The 26,873-nt window shown below is 41.9% G+C and overlaps 1 protein-coding gene and 1 non-coding gene across 3 annotated transcripts in view; one reads left to right on the top strand and one right to left on the bottom strand.

Annotated features, from left to right (window-relative positions):
* Positions 1 to 26,873, top strand: part of Bub1b (BUB1 mitotic checkpoint serine/threonine kinase B) — a 49,882-nt gene that overhangs the window by 8,987 nt on the left and 14,022 nt on the right. The window contains exons 3-18 of one of the 2 annotated variants that reach the window (XM_048459601.3): positions 548 to 607; positions 1,491 to 1,635; positions 5,158 to 5,354; positions 7,724 to 7,893; positions 8,992 to 9,206; positions 9,527 to 9,618; positions 11,860 to 12,089; positions 15,313 to 15,425; positions 15,903 to 16,018; positions 16,921 to 16,970; positions 19,810 to 19,867; positions 20,614 to 20,722; positions 23,783 to 24,057; positions 24,808 to 24,941; positions 25,834 to 25,974; positions 26,493 to 26,593. In XM_048459601.3, coding sequence (XP_048315558.3) covers positions 548 to 607; positions 1,491 to 1,635; positions 5,158 to 5,354; positions 7,724 to 7,893; positions 8,992 to 9,206; positions 9,527 to 9,618; positions 11,860 to 12,089; positions 15,313 to 15,425; positions 15,903 to 16,018; positions 16,921 to 16,970; positions 19,810 to 19,867; positions 20,614 to 20,722; positions 23,783 to 24,057; positions 24,808 to 24,941; positions 25,834 to 25,974; positions 26,493 to 26,593 — 2,206 coding nt within the window. Of the gene's footprint in view, positions 1 to 547; positions 608 to 1,490; positions 1,636 to 5,157; positions 5,355 to 7,723; positions 7,894 to 8,991; positions 9,207 to 9,526; positions 9,619 to 11,859; positions 12,090 to 15,312; positions 15,426 to 15,899; positions 16,019 to 16,920; positions 16,971 to 19,809; positions 19,868 to 20,613; positions 20,723 to 23,782; positions 24,058 to 24,807; positions 24,942 to 25,833; positions 25,975 to 26,492; positions 26,594 to 26,873 lie in introns of both variants that reach the window. The other variant, XM_048459600.3, reaches the window with a different exon arrangement.
* LOC125416927 (U6 spliceosomal RNA) lies at positions 8,139 to 8,240 on the bottom strand. The gene has a single exon (XR_007237007.2). It is a non-coding gene; the product is annotated as a U6 spliceosomal RNA (small nuclear RNA).

The raw sequence follows: 26,873 nt of genomic DNA, 5'->3' as shown, positions 1-26,873 counted from the left end.
GTATTTGGGAATGTTTAGAAGGTGTGTCCTTGTTGGAGGAACAACATCACCGGGGGTGGGCTTTGAGGTTTTAAAAGCCCGCACCAGGCCCAGTTAGCGTTCTTCGCCTGCTGCTTGTGGGTCAACATCATAAGCCCTCAGTTATGCTCTGTGCTACGCTCTAGGCTATGCCGGCCTGTTGCCACACTTCCTGCCACGATGGCCGTGGACTCCAAATCATCTGAAACTGTAAACCACACCCCCAATGAACTCTTCCTTCTCTTTGGCATGGTGTTTCACCACAGTGACAGAAAGTGACTGAGACAGCACTCTTACCTGCTGAGCCCTCTCCCCAGCCCAAACAGCATTCCATAACTGATTTGGTGTGATTCTGTTTTGTTTTGTTGTTTTTTGAACTGGCAACTGAGTCTAGGGTCTCTGTACCACTGAGCTAAACCCCCAATCTAACCTCTAGGATAGTTGTTTAGATCAATTTGAAGCACTTGAGGGGTGATTAGAAATGAGCCCTGTCAACTGTGTGTGCTAACATGGTCTGTTTCAATTCCAGGATGTTTGAATCTGAAATCCGCTTTTACTCTGGAAGTGACCCTCTGTATGTGTGGGACCGGTGAGTATTGTAAGTGGAAGGAGCAACAGAGGCATTCACAGGTGAATCTTTTGGGCCTTGTTTCTCAAACTGAGGGCTGTGGAGTAGTGAACAGAGCAGAAAGTGTTGTCTTGGCGAGACAGACTTCCGGAACAGCCACAGTGGTTTTCTGGGGTGTTTGTTTTGCAGGGCTGTGTGTAGAGCCCAAGACTTTACACAGCCAAGAAAGAAGAGCTGTAGTACTAGTTCAGCTTAGTTTCCCTGAGGGCTTTAAGATTGGAGTATGACACAGCTTTGAGGTGCGTCTGTCCATCATTTTTCCACAGCATTTGTTGCAAGTACTTCAAGAGAGTTTGAGAGATAGAGGCTCAGGATTTGTCATTGAGGACTGCTAAAGATACATACTTTGAATATATTAAATAGTTTTTGCTGAAAAATTCAGAATAGAGGGCTAGAACAATGGCTCATCTATGTTAAGATAATGGTTAAGAGCACCGCTGCACTTCCAGAGAGGATTTGAGTTGGCTTCCCAGCTCTCACATGGCAGCTCACAACCTTATGTAAGTCCAGTCCCAAGGGATCTGATGCCCTCTTCTGGCCTTTCATTGCACCGCACACATGTGGTACACAGGCACATGCAGACAAAACCCATACACACAAATAATAAGCAAATCCAGAATGGGTTAGGTGTGGTGGCACATGCCTTTAATCTCAGGATTCAGGAGGCAGAGGCGGGCATATCTGTTTGAGTTGAGCACAGCCTGGTCATAGTTGAGTACAGGCCAGTCAGGGCTAAATAAGTCTCTGTCTCAAAACAAAAGCAAAAAACCCATTCAGAATGAGACTTAGAACTAGAGCAAAAATATACATCAATTCAAAAATTTTTCTTTCTCCTCCCATCCAGGTATATTAGCTGGACAGAGCAGAACTATCCTCAAGGGGGAAAGGAGAGTAACATGTCAACGTTACTAGAGCGAGCTATAGAAGCTCTACATGGAGAGAAGCGTTACTATAGTGACCCCCGCTTTCTCAACCTCTGGCTCAAATTGGTAAGTGCCATCTGAATTCAAAATATTAAATGAGATTTTTCCTATAGAGGTCTTAGGAGTAAACAATTGGCAACTCCAGTAACCATTTGAGCTTGGCATGGTGATCCATAAAATCTCTGCATGGAGTCTGAGCCTGGAGGATCACAAGTTGATGCTATTCCGGTCTACACTGTCAGATCCTGTTTTATAAAACTAGCCAAAAGCCTTGAAAAAACAAAACAGATGTTATCATTGGTAGAACATCTAAATGCACCATCATTTCTTTTTAGTAACTTCTATGTTTATTGTTTAAAAGATTTTATTCATTTTTATTCTATGTGTATGAGTGTTTTCCTGCATGTATGTAAGTGTGTTCTTGGAGGGTATTGGATCCCTTGGGTGGCAGGGAAATAAAGGGGTAGCTTCGTTTTTCTGCTGCTCAGACCTAAATAATCACACAGAAACTATATTAATTACAACACTGCTTGGCCAACAGCTTAGGTGTATTCCTACCTAACTGTTATATCCTAAAATAACCCATTTATATTTATCTGTGTATCGTCATGAGACAGTGCCATCTTTCTCCTTCAGCATCTCTCTTACTCCACCTACTCTTTCTATAGCTGTTCGGATTTCCCACCTGACTTTACTCTGCTAAGCCATTGGCTAAAACAGCTTTATTCATCAACCAATAAAAGCAACATATATACAGAAGGACATCTCATAACATTTGTGAGCCTCCCTGTTGGTACTGGGAACCGAACCTGGGTCCTCTGAAGACCAAATCCTCTTAACCGTTGAGCCTGCTTTCTCCAGTTCCAACTCTATGTTCAGCGAATACCCTAAGCCCAGACCTATTATAAGCCTATAATCCAACTACTTGGGAGGCTGAGGCAGGAGGATCAGAGAGCAAAGCTCTGCCTGGGCAATATAATATACTCAAGGCCAGCCCAGGGAAGTAAGATTCTTTCTCAAAGTACAGTAAGAGATGAATGGGAATCCCTTATTGATGAACCGCTTTTCTAATGCTGCATAGTGACAGGTTCAAATCCCAGTAGCAGTGAAAAAATATCAATTCACAGCTAAGTAGAAATGTTCAAATATATATGCACACGTGTGCACGTGTGCGCACACAGGCTCCTTCCTCACAGATAATCTGAAGCCCTGGTCTAGACAACCATTACATTGAAATGTTCAGCTGTAAAATTACCAGCAGGAACTAAATTTTGTATATGGAGCAACAAAGCACATAATAAACTACTTTGCTTTTTCTTTCTTTGTGAGGGTGTTCAAAAGGTGTATCTGAAGAATTCCTCACACCACACCTTTCTTTCGCTTTATGAAAAAATTTTTCTAGTCAGTTATTTTATAAATGATTCCTATAATCTAGCTAAAAAAATTGTTACTAGAAAATCAGTATTTTTAGGTGAAGAGGTAAAATTAGTTTGAATGTTTAGAAGTTGCCAAGAAATATTTCACTTTTGAATCTGTTCATCTAGCCATATTGTCTTTTTGTCTGTTTGTTTTTCGAGACAGCTCTGGCTGGCCTGGAACTCATTCTGTAGACCAGGCTGGCCTGGAACTCAGAGGTCTGCCTGCTTCTTCCTCCCGAGTGCTGGGGTTAAAGGTGTGTGCTGCCGTTGCTCAGCTGCCATATTGTCTTTTTATTTATGTTGTGTCTTAAATGTTCTTATTCAACACTCTGAGTAATTTGACCTTTATTGGTTATGCTGTATGTAAGAGCGTAGGTCACTCAGAAAGCTGCATATATTTTTTTAAAAATATTTTTAAATTTATTTTTATTTTATGTTCATTGGGTGTTTCTCCTGCATGTATGTCTGTGTGATGGTGTCAGATCCCCTGGAACTGGCGTTACAGACAGGTGTGAGCTGCCATGTGGGTGCTGGGATTTGAACCTGGATCTTTTGGAAGAATAGTCAATGTTCTTAACTGCCGAGCCAACTCTCCAGCCCGAAAGCTGCATATATTAAATTGTTGTTAAGCTTTATTTGTGCAATGACAGAACCCAAAATGGATCTTAAACTGATACCACACTAAAGTGAGTTTTCCTAAAGCACCATGAGAAAACATTACTAATGTAAAGAAAACATTATTTACTGAATTCAATTATGCAAACTTAAACTATGAAACAATTGTTTTTGTTAAAAATGTATATGGAAGCTGGACAGAATAGTGCAAGTCTGTAATTACTCAAAAGTTAGAGGCTAGCCTGGTCTAATAGGGAGTTCTAAGCCAGAGATACAAGGCACAACCCTATCTCCAAAATTCAAAATAAGATAAGGTTAAAAATTTTTAGATGGAATATTTGATTTAGTTCACATTTGTCAAATAAAAAAAATTAAATGGAGTATTTAGTTTATTTCAGACTAGTCACATAAAACTCTGGCTAGAAACAAGGATATTTGTAGGTAGCAATGCTTTCTACCTTTGCGGGGCCTATTTTGTTAGAGAAGATAAGTTCGAAACATTGAGTGTAAGTGTAATAACATCATTGGAAAAGGCTGCGTATGTCAAATTGTTACAGGGAAGGTATAGGAAAACATACAAGGACCTGATCTAGTATTGCAGGTTAGGAACAGATAGACTCTTGTACAAAGTGTGATGGACCAAATTTTAGCATTTTAAATTTGCAAATTCCTCTTAGAAAACAACTGACTACTGTTAGCGTGATTTGACCTCTAGGGGTTTGTTTCCTTTGTGTGTTGCAGTGTATTTTACATGTGAGCCATCTCCTCAGTCTGCTTCAATTATTTTTAAATGGATGCATAGTGTTACATCAGTTGACATTCTCTAATTTGTTAATCAATTTTTCTGTATTTAAACAACTTCTAATTTTGCTCAGTAAATAAAAATAAAATTCTTTAAAAAATCTCTTCGTGCATTTTACATTTGTCCCTTATATTCTAGTCCTAGAGGGACTAGGAAGGTGGCTTGGTTGCTGAAGAGCTTGCTGTACAAGCAGAAGGGGAGTTCCCCCCAGTTCGATGTTCAGCCAGGCTTGCAGAACCAGTGAGCTCCAGGTTGAGTGAGAGCCCTTGTTTCAAAAGATACGGTCATTATGGAGGAAGACGCCTGTCTCTACCCCTATGTGCACCTATCCACACTGGTACACCAGCACACAGACAGAAGGAGGAGGCATGGCCTCACTCATGTCTAGCCTTTACTCCAGACTCCCCATTTTGCCCTGCCCTGGTAGAGTTTCTCCTGTCTTCACTCAGTAAAGGGAGCACCCTACTCTTCCCCTACTGTCTGCAGGACCAGTTCCCTTCCAGTCAGCTAAAGGTTGCCTGTTTGAAGCCTTTTGTTCCCTTCCTTTTTTCTTGCAAGTCAATCTCTTACTTTTGTCCCTTTCTTGGGTCCTTATTCTAGTATATTTTAATACTGGGATAATTATAATTATAAGATAAATACATATTCTCAATGCAGGAATTACAGATAGTTTCCCTAGTATGTGTTTAGCACACACAGGTGTTTGACAAGTGGAAGGAGGCTGACTGACTTACCACTTTTGCTATGTTCCAGGGTCATCTGTGCAATGAGCCCTTGGATTTGTACAGCTATTTACACAGCCAGGGGATTGGTGTCTCCCTTGCTCAATTCTACATTTCATGGGCTGAAGAATACGAAGCTAGAGAAAACTTCAAGAGAGCAGACGCAGTGTTCCAGGAAGGGATTGAACGCAAGGCCGAGCCCCTGGAAAGACTGCAGTCCCAGCACAGGTAATCGGTCTCTCTGGAGTCCGCCTTAACCCTTGATTAGATATCCAAAGAATGCTCTGTTGAGTTACTTCGTTACCATTTGACTTTTCAAGATTTCTTTTTGTTTTATGGTAAACCCATTTGGGTGTGGTTACATGTTTTACCATTCTCAAGTGTGGACTGATTCTGGACCCTGTAGGGAATGCTCTCGTGCTGTTCTTCCCTAACCCTCACAGAACAGCCACAGTATGTAAGCTTTTGGTTGGTTTGTTTGTTTGCTTCAAGATAGGGTGTCTCTGTGTAGCTTTGACTGTCCTGGAACTCGTTCTGTAGACCAGGCTGGCCTTAAACTCACTGAGATCTGCCTGCCTCTGCCTCTACCTCTGCCTCTGATTGCTGGGGTTAGAGGCTTAAAATGGCCTTTATTCCAGCATTTTTTGAGTTTAGTTTTTGAGTTTAGTTCCTTTAATTGTGCTTTTAAGAATTCCTTATGTGTCCTAAATATAAGACTTTTGTAATATATATGATTTGAAAGTGTTTTTTTCCTCAATTAAGTAGTTTTTATTTTTTTATTTAAATTTATGGTGTTGGGAGATGGAACCTAAGCCCTTATTAATTATTATTTTAACTATCAAATAGAATAAAAATTTCAATTTTGAAAAACTCCATTGTATGAATTAAGCTTTTTTTTAAAAAAATATTTATTTATTTGTTATGTATTCAATATTCTGTCTGTGTATATGCCTGCAGGCCAGAAGAGGGCACCAGACCCCATTACAGATGGTTGTGAGCCACCATGTGGTTGCTGGGACTTGAACTCAGGACCTTTGGAAGAGCAGTCAATGCTCTTTACCTCTGAGCCATCTCTCCAGCCCCAAATTAAGCTTTTTGTCTTGTATCTGTCTATTCTGGTTCCTAGCAGCAATGGTGACTTACATTCTAGGACCTGACACCCTCTTCTGGCCTCCACTGGTACCAGACACATGGGGTACACAGGCATACATCAGACAAAACACCCATACACATAAAATAAAAATTAGATTTAAAAATTAAATGCTTTTACTTTTATCTCATGGTCATAGTTATAATAACTATTTTAAAATCTGAAAATATTATAATTTTTTAGAAATGAAAAGCTTTGAAAGCATCAGTATGTGGGCAGTCTTGAAGTCAGTGTTTGTCATTTATTTTCCCTTGAGAATTAGCCACATTTTCCTGTTAATTTATGTGTGAAGGAATGTGTTGCAGGCAGAACATTTATTCTGATAGTGTACTGGATCCTGTTCAGTGACAGTCTCTGGAGAGTGAGCGGTGATGTCCATTGTCCTAGGCAACTGAATTCCAGATGTCACACAACCTATGGCAGTGGTTGTTGTATGGCCAGTTCAGCCTTAAGTCCTTTGTGGTGCTGTTTGGTCTGTCTCCTACATGTGCTGCTGGGCTAGTGTGAGACCTGGGTAGTGGATCATGTCAGAATTGGTTCTCAAGGCCTATTCTTTGTGTTTAACTCAGGAGTGAGCATGGGGGAGTTAGTAGTTCCCAATCTTGAGCGTATTCCTCTCCGCTATTCTTCTAGTAGTTTCCGGCCCTCAGAATCCCCTGCTTCCGTTCCTTTGGTCAGAAAGATAGAATTTCTCAAGGAGTTGTAGGGTTTCCCAAATCACCATGACAGTAGATAAGCACAAGAGAAAACAAAAACAGCACAGACCAGCGCAGAAGGTCTCAGCTCCACACCGCCACAGCTCTCTTGCCTTTGTTAACCCTTCAGAGTCATGGGTTCTCCTCTTATGTGTTTAGAGTTTCAGATTGAAGTAGTGGGAGAGAGACAGAGGCTGCAGCTTGTACTGTATCCTAGTGAGCACCACAATCTATTTACTTCTTTCTTTTCCAGTATACTGTAAAATGATAGCAGCAACAGCAGAGAAGTTTTGTTTTCAAATTTCTGCCAACTGTGCTAAAGTAAGATGTGTTGTATATTTTCCATATGGTTTGTAATAAAAGCTGTATGTGGAGGGGTGGCGGGTGTGGCAGGATACTCGCTAGCCATTGGTGGGTCCAGGCGAAGGGCGTTTGGATATTCATTTGCTCTTTCCACAGTTCTGAAATTCTTATTTTTAATCTGTAAACTATGAATCTCATCAATTTTCTAGTCTTAGCTGATCCTCTGGTCAATCTGATGATAAGTTTTAGAGTATTTTCAGTGAGTCAAACGAACGTTTTCACAGGCCCTGAGTCATCTAGCTATGACATCCTTATGTCTTGAGCTTGCTGTCCTTGTTCTTAGAAAACAAGTCTCCTAGACGGTTGTTCACAGTTTTCTCTAGTCTGCTTTTGTTGTGTGAGAATTGGTCATTTCAATTAAAAGCCAATCGTCCCTTGTCATGCCTTAGACAATTCCAGGCCCGAGTGTCCCGACAAGCTCTCTTGGCACTTGAGAATGAAGAGGAGGAGGAGGTCTTGGGGTCTTCTGTACCACAGAGAAGCACACTAGCTGAACTGAAGAGCAGAGGGAAGAAGATGGCGAAGGCGCCCATCAGCCGAGTCGGAGGTGCTCTGAAGGGTGAGCTTGCTCAGTGTTGTTTTGGAGAGCCCGTAGTCTCTTGCGGTGGGCAGATTATGTAAGAAGGCAACACATAAATATACATGTGGACACTGCCCTAGTTTTCTGAATACTAGGTAGCAAAAAGAAAAGCCAAAAGAAAGCTAATATCACAGGGTGCAGGAAAGCCAAAGGTGGCAGTTTTGTCTGGTGACTGAGTAAACCCGATATTTGAGATGTGTCATTTTCTTTTCTTTTCTTTTTTTTAAAATATGGAACGCTTCACAAATTTGCGTGTCATCCTTGCACAGGGGCCATGCTAATCTTCTCTTATGGTTCCAATTTTAGTATATGTGTTGCTGAAGCGAGCTATGTAGTGAGAGCTATGTAGTGAGACCCTGTCTCGAAAATAAAGACAAAAAACCTGAAGAGGGGATGGGAGAAAAGGCTAGGGGGTTAAATATACTTGCTGTTTTTCCAGAGGACCTGAGTTCTGTTCCTAGCACTCACACCAGGCAGCTCACAGCCGTGTGTAAGTCTAGCTGCAGGGGACCCAGTGCCTCTGGCCTCTGTAAGCAGCTGCACACGCACGTGTGTACTGCGTGCAAACCCACTCCCTACACATGATTAAAAATAGTAAAGATAAATCTTAAAAAAAGAAGACTGGAAGTGTTAGGACAAGGGACAAAGGAAAGAAAATAAGACAAAATGTATAAAAATGTTAGTAGTTGGATCATTGAGAATTTATTACTATCTTTTATTAAGATTTATTTTTAAGTATTAGTATGTTTGTGGGTCTGTGTTTAGATACGTGCATGTTGAGTGCAGGTACCCGTGGAGGCCAGAAGAGGGTTCCTAGAGTTACAGTGATTATGAGCCACCCCATTTGGGCGCTAGGAACTCAGCTCAGGTCTCTGTGTAAGAGCAGTATTTGCTCTTAACTGCTGAGCCATCTCTTCACCCCAATTTAAGGTTTTTCAAGAAAAAATAATCTTTTTAATCTCGTTTTGATGCTGTGGTAGAAGCATCCGCCTTAATTGGAGCAGACTGTGAATATCTTATATCCATCTAAGTTGATAATCAAAGCTCTTACATGATGTGTTCCTATGTTTCTCCCAGCTCCGGGTCAGAGCAGAGGGTTCCAGAGTGCAGTTCCCCAGCAGCTGCGCAGTAACTGCAGGGTCACTGTTTTTGATGAAAACGCTGACAGCACTTCTAGGGCAGAGCTACCTAAACCTGTAGTCGAGCCGTGGAAGGCACCCCCCGTCCCAAGGGGCAAAGAGAATGAGCTACAACCAGGCCCGTGGAACACAGACCGACCCTTGGAATATAGGGTAAGGAGTCAGACTATTGCCCAATCTAGTGAAGATGTCAGATTCATCTATCTTGGTTTGTTGTTGTTGTTGTTTGCTTTGTTTGTTTATTTGTTTGAGTTGGCCTCTATTTAGCTTAGCCTAACCTTGAACTTCTATAACTCAGACTGCTCTTCAGCTTTCCAGGCTCCTGCCTCAGCTTTCTATGCCTTAGCATATTTTAATATCACTTAACTTAATATCTATTTTAATATCACTTAACTTCTTTACTGTTTAGAGATTATCTGCATAACTCGTGATAGTATATAGAATAATCATTTTAATTCTTTCTTCATTTTTAGCCTCATGGCAATTCAGCCTCTGTAGCAGCCGTGGTCCCTTCGCTTCCCAGCTTTACTCCCTATGTGGAAGAGAGCGCTCAACAGACGGTCATGTGAGTGCCTTCAGATCGTTTGCTGTGGGAATTACTAAGGCTGGTAGAGGTGTTGTGTGATATTTTTGTTCTTTTTCCTCTTTGGGGGAGTCCACCACCCAGCTCCCAAATAATCACGCACAGAGGCTTATTCTTAGTTAGGAGCGCCTGGCCTTAGCTTGGCTTGTTTTTTGCCAGCCTTTAACTTACATTATTCCGACCACCTGTTGCCTTTAGGCTTTCCCTTTTTCCCTTCTGTATATTTTACTTTTCTTCTTCTCTGTGGCTGGCTGTGTGACTGGCCCCTAGTATCCTTCTTTTCCTCCTTTCTCTTTCTGTTTATCCTTTCTGCTGCCAGCCACACCTATCTTTGCTCCTGCCTCGCTATTGGCCATTCAGCTCTTTATTAGACCATCCCGTGTTTTAGACAGGCACAGAATCACAGCTTTACAGAGAAACAAATGCCACGTAAACAAAAGTCGCATACTTTTAAATAGTAGGTACCTCTTACATGGTTCCAATGGCATCTGTGGTGGAAGCAAAAACAGACAAAGCTCTGTCTCCTTTGTGTTCACTGTGTATGCACACTAGAGCCGAACAACTGCCATGAGCTTAATAATTAGGTTTATGGCTATTGGGGTGACAGACCTGCAGTTAAGTGAGACATGCTGCTTCATTGCTGACAGTAATTAGAAGGGTCTCTTTTCTCCTTCCTGATCCTTAACACTTTGAAAAATATTTTTTTGTTTTTTAGATTTAATTTTTTTTTAGTGTGTTTGTGTGTTTTGCCTGGATGTGTGTGTGTCCCACATGCATGCCTGGTGTTCACAGAGGCCAGAAGAGGGCTGGATTCGCTGGGACTGCAGTGAGCTACCGTGTGGGTGCTGGGATTCAAGCCCAGGTCCTCTGCAAGAACAAGTGCCCTTTACTGCTGAACCCCCTCCAGCCCCCTAATATTTTTGTTATAAGAAAAATTAGGGCAAATGACAGATAATCAGCACAAGCTTTCATCTCATCTTTAGGTTGTGAGTTCTAGTACTAGGTTCCAGTCTGTTTCAGTGTAAGGGTTTTCTTGTAGCTCAGATGTGAGACGGTCTCTGTGTAGACCATGCTAACTGTGAATTCATGGAGATCCACCTGTCTATCTTCTGAGTGCTGAGATTAAAGGCCCACAATACCATGCCAGACTCTGCTGGCTAATTTATCCCTCACACTGTGTGATAGGTACTGTAGGATTGCAAAGCCAGTGCAGTTCTGAGCAAAAATTCTCCCTGAACCAAACATAAATCCATGGAAGCCATTGGAACCTTTATAGAATTGATATTTAGCTTTATGCCATTCTATTGTTTTTTAATTTGATTTTTTTTTTTTAAAGACAGGTCTCACTATGTACCATGGGTGTCTTGAAACTTGCTATGTAGGCCAGGCTGGCCTTGAACTCACAGAGATCCTGCGTTTGCCTTTCTAATGTTAGAATTCTAGGCGTGTGTCACTACTCTGGCTTCTGGGGTGGGGAGGAGCGCATGTGAAGGTCAGAGGACAGCTCAGATGCTAGGATTTTACTCAAGCACTCAAGCACCCTCATGCCCAGTCAGGTGGTTTTTCTTAATGATTTGTGGTTGTTCTTCATAAGTTAAGAAGAGAGCTATTCTTTGCCGAAATTTTTCAAACCTAACTGTGTTAACTTTCTGTCCTTGTCAAAAACATCTGAGCCAACTAGCTTATAAAACTAGAGGCTTTTTTTTTTTTTCTTCTGGTTTATGGTTTAAGAAGTTTCGGGCTTTTGAACTTGATGGCCCTAAGTCACTAGTAATTTTCTTAAAGGCATGGGTGGTTCTCAGGACTCACACCTCTCCACCCTAGAGTTGGGCCAGACTCTGTCTTGATCAGTGTAAGCACACGCTGTGCCACTGAGCTCTAGAATGTAATAACTGGCAATTTTTGTGGGTTATTTTTAGTCCCGTTTTAAAGTCTTAATTTTCTTTGTTTCTTTGTTTTTGTTTCAGGAAAGAATCACATATAGTCCCAAGGCATTGTCCGTCTGTTTGGGCAAAATACATAAGAAATAACTCATTTGGTAGTGGTGCATGCCTTTAATCCCAGCACCGGGGAGGCAGAGGCAGGCGGATCTCTGAGTTTGAGGCCAGCCTGGTTTACAAGAGGTAGTTCCAGAACAGGCTCCAAAGCTACAGAGAAACCCTGTCTCAAAAATAAATAACTCATTTGACTTTGTGGTGAATGATAATTGTTTCACTTCCTTAGGACACCGTGTAAAATTGAACCTAGTATCAACCACGTCCTCAGTACCAGGAAGCCTGGGAAGGAGGACGGAGACCCCCTGCAGAGGGTTCAGAGTCACCAGCAAGGGCCTGAAGAGAGGAAGGAGAAGGTGATGTACTGTAAGGAAAAGGTTTATGCTGGAGTCGGGGAGTTCTCCTTCGAGGAGATCCGAGCTGAAGTGTTCCGGAAGAAACTGAAAGAGCAAAGGGAAGGTGTGTGCGTTGTTGTAAGAAGTAACTCTTTTCAAGTCTAAGAGAGATTGCCTCCATTACTTGTACCTTTGTGTGATGTATGCTGTATACATGCTGAGCTACCATTGCTGCTTCCTAGAAAACCTCTTGTTGGAGAAAACAGAGTCTGTGCCCTAGAGTAAAAGAAGAAAAGGTGGTCAGACTGCAGGGGCACCCATTTCGCCACAAAAGCAGGCAGCCGTGACCCGGTGTGCATGCAGGTGCGCTCCTCCTTAGGTACCTTACCATTCTTAGTGTTGGCCGAAATGCTCAGCCTCAATTTCTCTGGCAGTTTATTTATATTTACATATTCAGTCACTTACAGAGTTACTTATATTATTGTTTTCATTTATCTCATTCTGAAATTAATGGAAGATTTGGAAATTGAGGGGAACAGAAAGCAGTTCCTGCTCTGGAGCAGTCTCTTCAGTGTGGGTGGGGCTTTTCTCTCCAGCAGCCACTCTGAAATAAACTCTCAGAGGCTTAATATTAATTACAGATGCTCGGCCGGTAGCTCAGACTTGTTGCTAACTCTTACATTTAAATTAATCCATATTTCTTATCCATGTTTTACCATGTGGCTCATGCCTTGCTACCTCATTTTCTATATGTTCTGCCTCCTCAGAGGTTTGCTGGCGACTCCTCAGACCCATCCTTCCTCATCCCATCACTCTCAGTTTGGCTTTCCCACCTAACTTTATCCTGCTCAGCTACTGGCTAGTCAGCTTATTTATTAAACCAATCATAGAGGCATGTATCTACACAATATACAGAAGGGTTATTCCATAATAGTTCGGGTGTTAGGAGGGACAGAGTAAACTGACAAATAGGAAAGAGAATATTGCAGACTTTAGGGCACTAGCACAAGAGGATAATAAATCTCAAATGATATATTGAAGAATGGGCTCTATGTGCCAATGTGGGAAGGAGACATGGTTGCAAAGCAAGGGGCCAGCTGCATGAGGCCTTTTTGTTTTTGTGACAGGGTGTCATCTCACTGTGTAGACCAGGCTGACCTCAGCCTCTCGGGTGCTGAGACTAAAAGTGTGTTCCACTATACCAGGCTGAGTGTGGCCTTTTTAAAATCAATAGCTGAAGGACTGGAGAAATGGTTCAAGAGTCCAGGGCATTAGCTGCTCTTAAGCGGACCCGGGTTCTCTACCTAGCACACACATCAGAACACAGTTATCTTAACTCTGGTGCCTGGGATCTGACACCCTCTTCTGGCCTCTGGCACCAGGTACACAAGTAGTACACAGGTATATGCAGGCAAAACACCCTTATACATAAGTGTTAAAGAGATAAAATAAAAACAGGAACTGGGGCTTGGTACGATGGTTACTGGGTAAAGGAACTTGCTGCACAAGCCTGGTGACCTGAGTTTGACCCCTAGGACCTCATAAAGGTGGAAAGAGGGAACTGATGTCTCCTGTGCAGGCACATCACACACACAGTAATAATACACAGTTTTTAAAATAGGAACTGAGCTGGAAGGCGAAACTTGGTACTAAGCGTGCGTTTGTGAAGACCTGGGGTCAGTCAGTCAGTCTGTGGCACAGAAAACCCCCAAAGAGCCTGTCAACAAGGACTAAATAAGGAGGAGGTACCTAGGTAAAATTATTTTTCTAAGGAAAACTTCTAGTTCATACCTGCTATATCAAAGTGTGATGGAATGCATTTTATTCTCAGCTGATTAAATCCCCGAGCTGAGCGTTAGTACAGTTTGTGTGGATAAATTTAGTCTGCTCTCACATTTTCAAGTCTTACATCCGCAGCTCTGATTTTCTCCCTTAGTTCATTGAAAGAACTGAAGCATCTCATTTTGTATCTCTGTCAAATCTGCTGTCTTACTTGCCATCTCTACCCATTCACCCTCCCTGGCATTCTTTCTGGAAATACTGTGTACATTTCTCAAGTGTTTGGCCTGGACAGGTTTTCTTCCCTCCAGCATTTTTCTGTTTCTACTGTTGTCATTATGCACATGGATTCCCATGGTTTTTTAGGTTCCTTATTATCCCCATGTTCTTCTTGAGCCATTAGCTCATCTTCCTACTTCACCAAAGAACAAATTATTTTTCTTTTTTAAAAAAAAATCAACAACTTACTCATTCATTGTTCAGGGGAGGGGACCATATACAAGCACTCGGGATACAGAAGATGACATCATTTAATTGTTTCTCTACCTTTAGGTGGGTTCTGGAGAGTGAACTCAGGTCGTCAGGATTGTATTATCTTGGGATGACAAAGACTTACCCACTGAGCTTGGCACGCTCTCTACCACTGAGCCGTCCTCCCATCCCTAGACTTCCTTGAAAGGATAGCCGGTCTTCTTCATTGCCCAGTGTTCTCTGAGGCATTTTCTTCCTGTGCGCCAAGCAAGCTGGCTTTCCTTTGAGTCTTCCTGTGTGAACAAACTTTGCCCAGGTCTTGTGTGACTTTCATCATTCAGGTTTTAGCTTTATCACGGCACTTTATCAAAATAATTCCTGGTCACTGGTCTTTAATAGCCATGACCTTCATACCTTCATCCACTATATGCAGTTTTACATCACCCCCTATTTGGTGCTGTACTGATGACTGAGCTTGTACTACAGACTAAGTGCTCTATCAGTGGGCCACAGCCTCAGTCCTGTGTGTTGCCCCCTTGCATCCCCCCACACACTTTGATGGTTTCTTTGCTTGCTTATTTGTTTGAGAAATAGACTTATGTAACTTTGGCTGGCCTTGAGCTTACTGTGTATTTGAGGATTTTTGATTTTGGAGCGTCCTGCCTCTACCTCCTAAGTACTACAGTTCTAGGGTTGTGATATGCAAGCACTCTACCAATTAAGCTATATCCCCTGCCCTGTTTTATGTATAAATACCTTTAGTGCTTTTGAGAAACTTTTGCTTTGTAGTCCAAGCTAGCTTAGAATGCTAAATGATTTTCCTATTTCTTTGTGTGTTTCTGCCATAAATGGGTGTTAGCATCATGTGGGCAAAGACTCGGTATCATCAGAACCTATTATCCGTTGCACTTGTGCGTGACAGGTGCTGCTTTTTTTCCTGATTACATACATCAAAGAATGGATCCCCACCTCAAATTGAGGCCTCGCTTCCCCTGTTCCATTTTCATCAGTGTTAATGAGGCTGTGAGCCGGAGGCAGTCTTTCCAGGAGGGATTGTTGTGAGGGGGCAATGTCTCAGCTAACTTCACTGTTTGCAGCCGAACTGCTGACCAGTGCAAAGAAGAGGGAAGAAATGCAGAAACAGATTGAGGAGATGGAGAGAAAGCTAAAGGAAATTCAGACTATTCAACAGGAAAGAGCTGGGGACCAGGTAAAAAATTTTGCTATTTTTTTTATTACAGAAAACCCATGCATACCTGTCAAGAATTCTATATTCGATCTACATGCCCAACCTAAAAAATACCTTTTTTTTTTTGGTAGTTTTTTAGTTACTACTAGCTGGAAAGTAGTTTAACAAGTGGTTTCAAATGGGATTTATGACACGTAAAATAAGTGATGTAATTCACTGACTTCTCGATTATATTCTTATTAATTCTATTTTTAGTCATGATCTGTTAAAATGGGGTTAGTTTTTAAAATTCAATATATACTTACCACTGCTCAGTTGACTATAAAGTACCAATTTGACTAGGACCCTAGATTATTGGAGTGCTTTTATGGTACTGGCATCTGATGTGGTTGGCAGATGTCTAGAAGAAGGTGATAAAGCAAATGTTAGCACTAGAGTGTAAAAATAGCATTTTCTGTAAGAGAGGGACATTGGTTTTATTTATGTTAATGTAAGCAGCAAGAAGAGAAGGTGCCTACAGAGGAGGCAGCCAGACTGCAGATTGCTTCACAGCCTCAGGAAATGCTGGGAGTGTCTCTGTCCCACTCTGTCTGCCCACCAAGCTCTCATCCCAGGTAAGACCACTCTGGTGGAAGGCATGGTGCTCACAGACAATAGGACACACTGTGGGCTCTGGTGACTTGAAGGCTCCTCCATTTCTTGACAGTACTGAGACATGAGTTTTGCAAATTTTAACATAAGGTTTTGTGCTAATGAAAGAATATATGGTACTGTCTGTTCCTTGGTACATGCTGTAACCCTACGTAGATGAAAGCAGCGAGTCAGGAATTCAAAGCTAGTAGCCTTTGAGATTGGCCTGGGATACATAAGGCCCTGTCCCCCACAAAGAATAAAAGTGGTAGTACTCAGGCGGCTAAGGCAGTCTAGCCTACACAGTAAGACCTTATCTCAGGAAAACAAGCGGTGGAGTGGAGAACAATACATACTTAAAATACATTACATTCTTGTGTGAAATGTCCATATGAACCTGGTGCTATGTACATTGAATTTATACAATTAAATCAAAACTCAAAAACTTTACACACACAATAACTGCTGTTTACACTCGTGTGTCTTCTTTATGTCTGCCATTCTTGTTTATAAACTTGGTGGTCACCATTTTGTAGGCTACCTTAGCAGTTCTTGTATTAGTGAATTTATTTAGAACATTTTCAATGTGTAATGGTTCTCCTGTCAACAGAATTTGGATTAATAGCTGTAGGATAATTAGTTTCTCTTAGAATGAACAAGATTATGTTTAAGGGAAAGTCCTCAAACTTTAAGAAACAATCTGGCTGAGTCTGTGATAGATGCTTGTAGTCCCAGCTCCTGGGAGGCAGCAGGTCACGACCATCCATCCCCACTGTAGTTAGTTAAGGCCACCTTGGACCAGGTGGGATCAGTCTCTTAAACAGAAGGCTCTTCCTTCTGTTAAAAAGAAAGCACATTTTCTTTTTTTAAACAAATTTCTTCACAGGGAAACCTCACCACCTAAAAGCATTTTGCAAGAACAGCCTGACTCTAAAGGTAAGCTGTATTTGACACATTGGGAGGGACACTGGCAATAAATGTGTTATGTAACAGTAAACACTTTTCGTGTGTGTGTGTGTGTGTGTGTGTGTGTGTGTGTGTGTGCGTGTGTGTGTGTGTATGTGTGTGTGTGTTTCCAAGACAGGGTTTCTCTGTAGCTTTGGAGCCTGTCCTGGAGCTCTTGTAGACCAGGCTGGTCTTGGACTCACAAAAATCTGCCTGCCTCTCTCTCCCAAGTACTGGGATTAAAAGCGTGTGCCACCACCTTAATTATAGTAAAAGAAGGCAGAGTGTGCATAGAGTCTTATTTGGTCTTTAAATAATGGAACTCATTATAAGCACATATAATTCATTATATGTGATTTGAGAGAATATTTTCGTAAGATTTCTAACAACTTTGAGATACTTAGTTTAGGGACAACAGAATGACAGGCACTCGTGCCCAACAACCTGAGTTTGTTCCTCAGACCCCACTGACCCTCATGTAGCAGGTCTTTGAGTGTCAGCTCCCGAGTAATGACACAGAGACTTCTTATCAATTCTGAAAGCTTGGCCCTAACTTGGGTTTTTTCCCAACTAGCTCTAAAACTTAAATATCCTGTTTATATTAATCTATGTTCTGCCACGTGGCTCGTTACTTCTGATACAATATGTCTGATTTCATCTTGCATCTGAATGGCAAACCTCCTGCCTCAGATTCTTTTCCAGAGTTTCTGTCTCTTGTCTGGAAGTCCTGCTTAGCTATCAACTGTTAAACTCTATTAAACCAATCAGAAGGAGCCTTAGGCAGGTGAGGTGAAACATACGTCTTCACAGTGTGCAAGATTATCCCAACCTCATGAAGACACACATGTGACTGCACAGAGAGACTGATGCACATGCAAAATAAATAATTATTTTTCAATCTCCACTTTCATACTATGCACTTAGACAAGTGTTAGCAGGACCAGCAACCAGCCCTGTGTGGGAAGGAATTCTTGAATAGGGCTAGGCTAGGTCTTGAACATTCAGATTGACTCTTTGTCTTTATTGTGAATGCTGTGTTCTGCCTGCATGTATGACTGCAGGCCAGAAGATGTTACCAAATTTCATTATATATGTTTGTAAGCCACCATGTGGTTGCTGGGAATCGAGTTCAGGACCTTTGGAAGGTCAAGTAGTGTGCTCTTAACCTCTGAGCCATCTCTCCAGCCCCAGACTGGTGGTTTGTTTGTTTGTTTGTTTTTATACAGGGTTTCCCTGTGTAGAATTTGCCCTGTGTACCATGCTAGTCTCAAACTCATAGAGATTCGCCTGCCGCTGCCTCCATCTCCATGTGCTGAGATTAAGGGTGTATACCACCACCAACTAGCTCTTTTTTTTTTTAACGCGTTTTATTTTATTTTTTAAATGTGCATTGGTTATTTTGCATGCATATATGAGAATGTCTGAGCTGGAGTTACAGAGAGTTGCGAGTTACCATGTGGGTGCTGGGAATCGAATCTGGCTCAACTGGGCTCCTTTTGAAGAACAGCCAGTGCTCTTAACCACTGAGTCTTCTCTCGAGCTCCAGATTGGTTTCTTTTCTGCTAAAAATATGTTAAAAATATTAGGCTTCCCATCTCTTAAGCTGCATTGAAAAAGATTATACATTTTCCCTCTCAGTTTCTTTTTGCATGGTTGTTATATAAAAGCTATCAAAAAAATGTAAGCTATGAAAAATATAAGTAACAAATTACGTCAGAACTAGTAAAGGCCCTTGCCACCAAGTCCGGTGACTTGAGACCCACATGGTAGAAGGAGAGAACTGACATCCACAAGTCTTTCTCTGACTGCCACATGCTTGCTCACACATATGTAAATATTAAACAAAAAACTTAAGAACATACTGAAATGTTTTACGTGTTAAAAACATGAATATTGCTGGGCGGTGGTGGGCACGCCTTTAATCCCAGTACTTGGGGGGCAGAAGTGGGCAGATCTCTGTGAGTTCGCAGCCAGCCTGGTCTACAAGAGCTAGTTCCAGGACTATAGAGAAACCCTGTCTCAGAGAGAGAGAGAGAGAGATGCAGAGGTCAGGACAGCTTTCAGGAGTCAAATCCTCTGTCAGGTCAGTTCCAGGGACTGAACTTGAACTCCAGTTGTTGTCAGTTGTGGTGGCAAGATCCTTTCATCTGAGAGTATCACCAGGTCCAGAGGGAAAGCTTTAGAGACTTTGGAATATTGACAACATACAGATCTCATTATGCATTGCCAATTCAAACACATTTTAAAAATGTTGTAAACAGTACTAAAATATAGAACTGACTATTCAGAAATTATTAGTTACGTAGATATTATTTCTTAGTTAATAAAAAAAAGAACCTTTTAAAAGACAAAGACATATTGAAATATTTACAGATGAAATGAAATGTTCTGGATCTTTAGGGCTATGTCGGATTGGATTTGGGAAGTAGTAGCATTGCTGGGAACATAGATGAAGTACAGTCATGCATGTTTAGGTAATTATTATGAAATGGTATCTATTTTTATATGTCTTAACTTTTTCATTATAAAAACAAATCAGAGGCTAGAAAGATGCCTTAGTGGTTAGGAGTGTGTGCTACTTGCAGAGGACCCAGGTTGGGTTCCCAGCACACGCTATGCAGTTCCAGACTGGGTTGCTCCTCTCTGTCCTCTTCAGACTTATGTACTCACTGATGTGCGTGGACTGTACCCACACACAAGACACATGCATACATACAGAATTACTGTCTTTTTCAGTTGTGCTTTTTCTTTCGAACAACACAGCATTAATTCATTTCTATAGTTTTCTTGAAGAATCAAACACTCCCAAAACCCATTTCTCTTTCTATAGGTCCCAGCATGCCTTTCTCCATTTTTGATGAGTTTCTTTCAGACGGAAAGGACAAAAGGTTTGATTTTGTTGTTTTGTTTGGGGGGAGGGGTTAGGAATAGATCTTCCTATATAAGTACACTTTCACTTAAAATTTTAGATTTTTGAAAGTTAAAATAAAATTTTTATTTGGGTGTTTTGCCTGCATGTATCTCTGCACAAGCCCACGATATCCAGTAAAGGGTATCGGATCGGTACTAACAACCGAGCCCCAGCCCTCTGCAAGAGCATTAGTACTCTTAACCACTAAGTCATTTCTCTGGATCTTTATCTTAAATTTTTTTTTCTCTCGAGAAAGGGTTTCTCTGTAGAATTTCCTAGAACTCATTTTGTAGACCAGGCTGGCCTCAAACTCACAGAGATCCACCTGTCTCCAAAGTGCTAGGATTAAAGGCATGTGCCACCACCATCAGATCTTATTTTAAATTCTTTGAAAAATGTTGTAAATTTTTTTTTTTATATGAAAACTTTTGTAAATTGAGTACGTTTTTCTACCATTGTTTCTCTGGGATGGAGCTCCAGTTAGCAGTCGTGGACTACAGAGCATGGTTACCCACTGAGCCATGATGTCCCAGTGTTTTAGTCTGGGAGTGAGAGTAGCTGGACACGTGTACACAGGGCCTGGGAAGAATGAGCTGAGATAGAACGTTCAAGACCACATTATACAACCTTATCTCAACAAACAACCAAAGAAGCTTGAATCAGGGTTGCTATTATTTTGCATACAGATACAAAGAGTGCTAACTGGAATGTGTCTTCTCCCAGTCCTGCTACAGATTTTCCACAGGCCCTCAAAGCCCAGCGAAGACCCCTTGCAGTTCTCAAGACTACAGAAATCATTGCCTCAAATGAGGATGTGTCTGCTGGTGTTTGTGTAAGTTCACATCAGTGGACTTAGTGAATTATTTCACTCAGATCTCTCAGTTTAGCATTTGGCTGGTTAGATGGCTCAGCAGATAAAGGCACTTCCTGCCGAGCCTGACAACCTGATACTGGCTCCTGGGTCTCAGGTGGTAAAAGGAGAGCATTGACTTCCACAGGTTGTCCCTCTGACCCCTGCTTTCCCCTACCCCCAATACAATTTAGGTATTTAAGTTTAAAGGAAAAGTTTAGGATTAAGTGCTCAACAAGCTTTAATCTCAGTGGGCTGTGGAAGTAGAGGAGAATCTAGTTCAAAGTCAACCTAGGCTATGTATTGAGTTTGAGTCCACCTTGAGTGTGTAGCTAGATGTTGTTCAAAAAGTTTAGGGTTAAAATTAAAATCGCTTTTGAACTAAGCACATGGAAAGATTTTCAGAATGTTGTCACCAGGAAAATAGTGGAACCACAGTGAGATACTACATTGTACCCACTGGCGTTTCTATAATCAAGAGTGGGTAATAATGAGTGTTGGAGGGCAAGGATGTAGAAATATTAGAACCTTCATACATTGCTGGGACAGTCATTTTGGAAGAATTGTTGGTCATTCCCTAAAATGTTAAACCTAGGGGCAATTAAGACCACATGCTCTTGTAGAGGTCTTGGGTTTGATTCCCAGCACCCACCTGGCAGGTCACAACTGACTATAATGCCAGTGATCAATGCCCACTTGTGGCTCCCATGGGTACCACACATACATGGTGTGCTAACATACAATCAGGCAAAACACTCATGTGCATAAAATAAACACTTTTTTACTAACCAGGTCTTGGTGGCCCATGCTGGATCTCCATGAGTTTGAGGCCAGCCTGGTCTACAAAGTGAGTTCAAGGACAGCCATAGCTACACAGAGAAACCCTTTCCTGAAAAAAAACAAAAACAAAAAAGTAAAGAAAAAATAGAAGTAAATAAAGGAACTTTCTGTTAAATATTTTCTATTTGCATGAAGTGTCCAGGATAAAGCAGAGTGGATGGGATTAATGGAGAGGGTAATGGGAAGGGGCTGCTGGTACTGCGGTTTCTTCCTGAGGGATGAAGTGCTCATAGAATCTCGTGCTGGTGTGAACACAGCAGAACACTGAGACACACACAGGAGAGATGGATTAGATCCCAGAGTTCACCAGAACACTGAGATGCACACTGTGAAGTGATGGATTAGACTCCACAGTTGTAAAAGGTCAGGTGGGTCACTAATTTGATAGCCTTCTCACACTTCCGATGTAAAATACCCTTTGTGGCAATGGAAACATTTGTAGACCAACAATTTTTCCTTCCTGTTCTGGTTTTCTTTACATTTAGTTTTTTGTGTTTATGTGTGAGTGCTTGCGTGTGTGTGGAGGTCAGGTTATCTCTTACTCCATGTAACTCCGTGTAACTCATCAGGCCTGACTGCATGTGCTCACTATCTCATGGCCCCCTTGCTATTCTGTTAACCACTGTCGCATAGTCATAACACCCAGGGGTAAGAATGTCAAACTAAAACAAAAAACAAGCATGGGCCTTGGCATTGACATTTTGTTGAAACTTTAGGGAAGGAAGAAAGAGGCTTCTCAGCAGACTAGCACCCAGGCACGTGAGGAGGGCTGACGTGTTTAATTTGAAGGTTGTTCTGGGGACATGATGAGTGGCTTCAGTGACAGCACTTCCTTCACATCCAAGGACATGCACAAAGTCATTGGGAGACATTTTTTAAAATAAACTTTCCTTTTTATTTACTTTCTTGATATATTTTATGTCTAGTAAAGTACACAGAATTGTATGGCTAGGTAGATTTTCACATATGAATATTTTATATCCAAAATACAGAAATTTCCAATGACTCAGAAGTGCCGTGGGAGACTTTGATGACTGAAGAAAGACTCAGGTCCCGTTCCAGATTTATGTGATTTAAATTTCTGGAGAAGGAATCTAAGCATTATTTTTCCCTTTGTTTTAAATCATTTGGGAAAGTCCTCTGTGATTCTGATGCCGTTAGTCCCTGGGTGCTGTGAAAGCAGTGACTGAAAACAGTAGGACCCCTTTGTTCTGAGGAGCTCCCAGATGGGGGTGCACAGGGTCGGGGTTAGGCCTGTAGGTTCAGCTACTCCGATAGCTGGATATTTCTAATAAATAGACATTTTGGGGCCAACAAGATGGCTTGGTGGCCTTTGCTGCCAATCTGAGACCTGAGTTCCATATGGTGGAAGGAAAAAATGGCTTATACAAATTGTCCTCTGATCTTCACATGCATGCCATGGCTCACATGCATGCACACATGTGCAAATTAGTTAATTAAAAATGCAACCCGTATTGTGACTATCCTAGTTTTTAAAGAATTGATTTTTTTTTTTAATTTGGTTTTTCAAAGCAGGATCTCACTATGTAGCTCTAGCCATCCTGGAACTCACTATGTAGAGCAGGCTGGCCTTGAACTCAGAGATCTGCTTGCCTCTGCCTCCTGAGTGTTGAGATTAAAGGTGTGCACCACCACATCTGGCATTTAAAAAAAATTTTTAAAAAGAGTATTTTTATCTGTGTATCTGTGTGCGGTTCTGTAAATGCATGCCATGTGTATGTAGTGGGCACCTGTGGAGGAGCCCTTGGAGCTGAGTGTCATGTGTATGTAGTGGGCACCTGTGAAGGAGCCCTTGCAGCTCAGCTGCCCACCCAGGTGGTAGGAACTGAACCTGGGTCCTCTGGAAAGGCAGCAGGTATTCTCTGAGCTGTCTCGCTAAGCCCACAGGATACTTTTAAGTGTGAAAAGTGGTATCAGTGCTTCAGCTTTGAGGTAGAATTGTTTGGGAGAGGACATGAAGCAATCTTTCCATGTGGAGAGCCCTCACAGTATATTTTCTGATGAAGTACAAAATCACTTTCCTCAGTGTTGTACTATGCTTTTTAAATTGTCTTCAACTATGTTTATTTCTAAATCTCATGTCAGTGATCTGATGTCTGTGTGTGTGTGTGTGTGTGTTTGCCATTCACATGTTTATTGAACTAGCTCAGTTAAACTGTGTTTGCTCCGTTTTTATTTTAGGATGAACTTACAGGAATTGAACCTTTAAGTGAAGATGCCACCATCACTGGTTTCAGGAATGTAACCATGTGTCCCATCCCCGAGGACACTTGTTACTTTGCTAGAGCGCCTCGTTTTGCATCTACTCCTTTCCATGAGATGCCGTCCTTGAAGGGCATCCCTCCCGACACTGAGAGACTGTCACAGGAGGAGGATCTGGATGGGAAGACCTCTGAAGTCCATCACACTGCAATGGCCACTATTTATAGCCAGACCCTCAGCGTCAAGAAGCTGAGGTGATTGGAGTGTTTGCTCTCTTGGTCCGTGAGCTTATCAGTCATAGTGAGCAGGCATCAGGCTCTTACTGTATGCCAGGTGCTTAAAAAGACAGTCTGTCTTTTCTCTGGTGTAATGTCAGTGTAATGACCTTGGATTTGAGGATAAGAAGTGAATTTTGACGGTAATGAGACTCAAAGATACAGAAGGAGAGTTGGTTCTTGTAGAGGACCCGGGTTTGATTCCCAACACACATGTGGTAACTCACAACTGTCATAACTCCAGTTCTGCGGTATTCATTGTCTTCTTACCTCTACAAGTACCAGGCACACACATTGTGTACAAACATGTGAGCAGAACACTCATGTACATACAGTAAATACTGTATTTTCATCTATTTCTGGTTTGGGAAAATGATGTGCTTTAAAAGTGAGACTAATAAAAATTATAGCAGCTATAAATTATTTTAAAATAAATTTCATTACAAAATGAATTTAATGTAAAATTTATAAATTAAAAATGTATAAAACTGTTCTCGCAGAGGTCCCAGGTTCAGTTCCCCACACTCAGAGCTCACAACCCTCTGGAACTCCAGTCCTAGGGGACCTGACGTCCTCTCCTGCCGCTGCAGGCTCGGCTCTCAGACTGGCGCACTGCATGCATGCAGGCAAAACACTCAGAAAAGTGAATGAATCTTTATTATTTAAAAAGTTCTAACAGAAGCCGGTGTATGCTATGCCTGAGGACAGCTCCACTTTTGTTTCTTGCAGCCCAATTATTGAAGACAGCGGTGAAGCCACACACTCATCTGCCTTCTCTGGCTCCTCTGCTTCAGTGTCAAGTACCTCCTCCATCAAGGGCCTTCAGCTCCCCGAGAAGCTGGAGCTAACTTCTGACGCTGCAGGTAGATCCGTCCAACCTGTGGGCAGGCTCCTAACGCTGCCTGGGGAACGTTCATGCCCTTCAGCAGACTGATGTGCTAGCTAGTGATAGTTCTCAGATAAACTAGCAGTAACTCAGCGCAATTCACAAGTACATGAGGCAAATGAGTGTGGGCAGATTGGCAGTGCTGATTTTCAATCTTGTTGGAGTCTTTTCCCCTCTAGTCTCTCGTTTGTTTGTTTTTCTCAGACATGGGTTTTCTGTGTAGCCCTGGAACTCACTCTGAAGACCAATCTGGCCTCGAACTCAGAGACCCACCGGCCTCTGCCATTTGAGTGCTGGGATTAAAGGCGAGCTCCACCACTGCCTGGGTGGGGATTGAGACAGGGTTTCTTTGTGTAGCCTTGGGTGTCCTGAAATGCTCTCTGTAGACTAAGTTGGCCTCAAATTCATAGAGATCTGTCTACTTCTGCCTCTGAGTGCTGGAATTAAAGGCATGTGCCACCACTACCCAGGTTTGGGTTTTGTTTTGTCTGTTTGTTTGGGGGGCAGGGGTCGGGGCATGGTTTCTCTGTGTGACCCTGGCTATACTGGAACTTGCTCTATGCTCCCATGGCTCTTAACTTTCCTAATGCTTTAGGAAGACCTTTAATACAGTTCCTCATGTTGTAGTGACCCCCCCCACCATAAATTTATTAGTTACTTTGTAAGTACAATTTTGCTACTATTATGAATCATAATGTACATATCTGATATGAGTCCTCTGCAGGTTGAGAACTGCTGTAGACCAGGCTGGCCTTGAACTCACAGAGATCTGCCTGCCTACTGCTCCCAAGTGCTGGGATTAAAGGCATGTGCCATCACCCATTCGGCCCTAAACATTAGTTTATATATGATGCTTATTTTCTCCACAGAAAATGCTGTTCAGTCACCCTGGTGTTCACAATACCGACTGCAACTACTAAAATCCCTACCAGAATCAAGTGCTTTTGCAGAGTTTTCTGTGGAAGATAGACCAATGCCTACCCTGGAAGTGGGGAAGGAAATTGAGTTAGGTAAGTAGTGTTGAATATCTGTCCTTTTGCTTATGACAGCATACAAGTAAGTGATTTGAACACTCTGAGCTCATGAACACTGTGAACGTGCCTAGGTTGTAATAACTTGCATTATAGAGGTTAACACATTAGTAATTTCATGCCATAGTAACAATGGCACTTTTATTTGTCTCCTTTTATTTAATACTTTTTAAGATTTATTTATTGGCTTTTATTAGTGTATTGCCTGCATGCTTGTGATGCCTGTTGGATCCCCTAGAACTGGGGTTCTCCATATGATTGTGAGCTGCCATGTGGGTGCGGGGATCAAACCCAGGTCCTCTGTAGGAGCTAGTGCTCTTAGCTGAGCCACCCATCTGCCCAGCCCTCCTTTTGATTTTAAACAAATGATTTTGAAAAGTATTCCAGAAGCTACTTCCTGGCAAATACACTAGTACCTCTCCCCCTTCGCTGGGAGATAGCGTTAGGACCTCCATATGCTCACAGTGATGTCACATGGAATCAAACCTTCTCCACAGGTAGTGAAGACTACTGCATTAAACAAGAGTACCTGATATGTGATGATTACAAGTTATTCTGGGTGGCACCAAGAGACTCGGCCGAGTTAACCATGATAAAGGTGAGACTGACTCTAATTTTATTACCTGGTAAATAAGCAAAGAAGACAGTTGTGTCCCCATGGTACTGTCACACCTGTCTACGGTTTCTTTACTGGGAAATCAGTCACCATTCAATGTCACGATCAGAGATGAGAAATGAGGGATTGTGTAAGATTGTCTTGTGCCCAAGCATTCTGAGTTCTGTCCACGTTGTCTTTCTGGGGAGATATCGGACACCAGATACCTATTTCCCCATTTCTTTTTTTCTTTGGTTTTTTGTTTTTTGTTTTTGTTTTTTTG

The sequence above is a fragment of the Myodes glareolus genome, chromosome 10, assembly GCF_982192425.1.
Source record: "Myodes glareolus chromosome 10, mMyoGla1.1, whole genome shotgun sequence".
Taxonomy (NCBI): domain Eukaryota; kingdom Metazoa; phylum Chordata; class Mammalia; order Rodentia; family Cricetidae; genus Myodes; species Myodes glareolus.
This window is presented reverse-complemented; position numbering and strand designations above follow the sequence as displayed.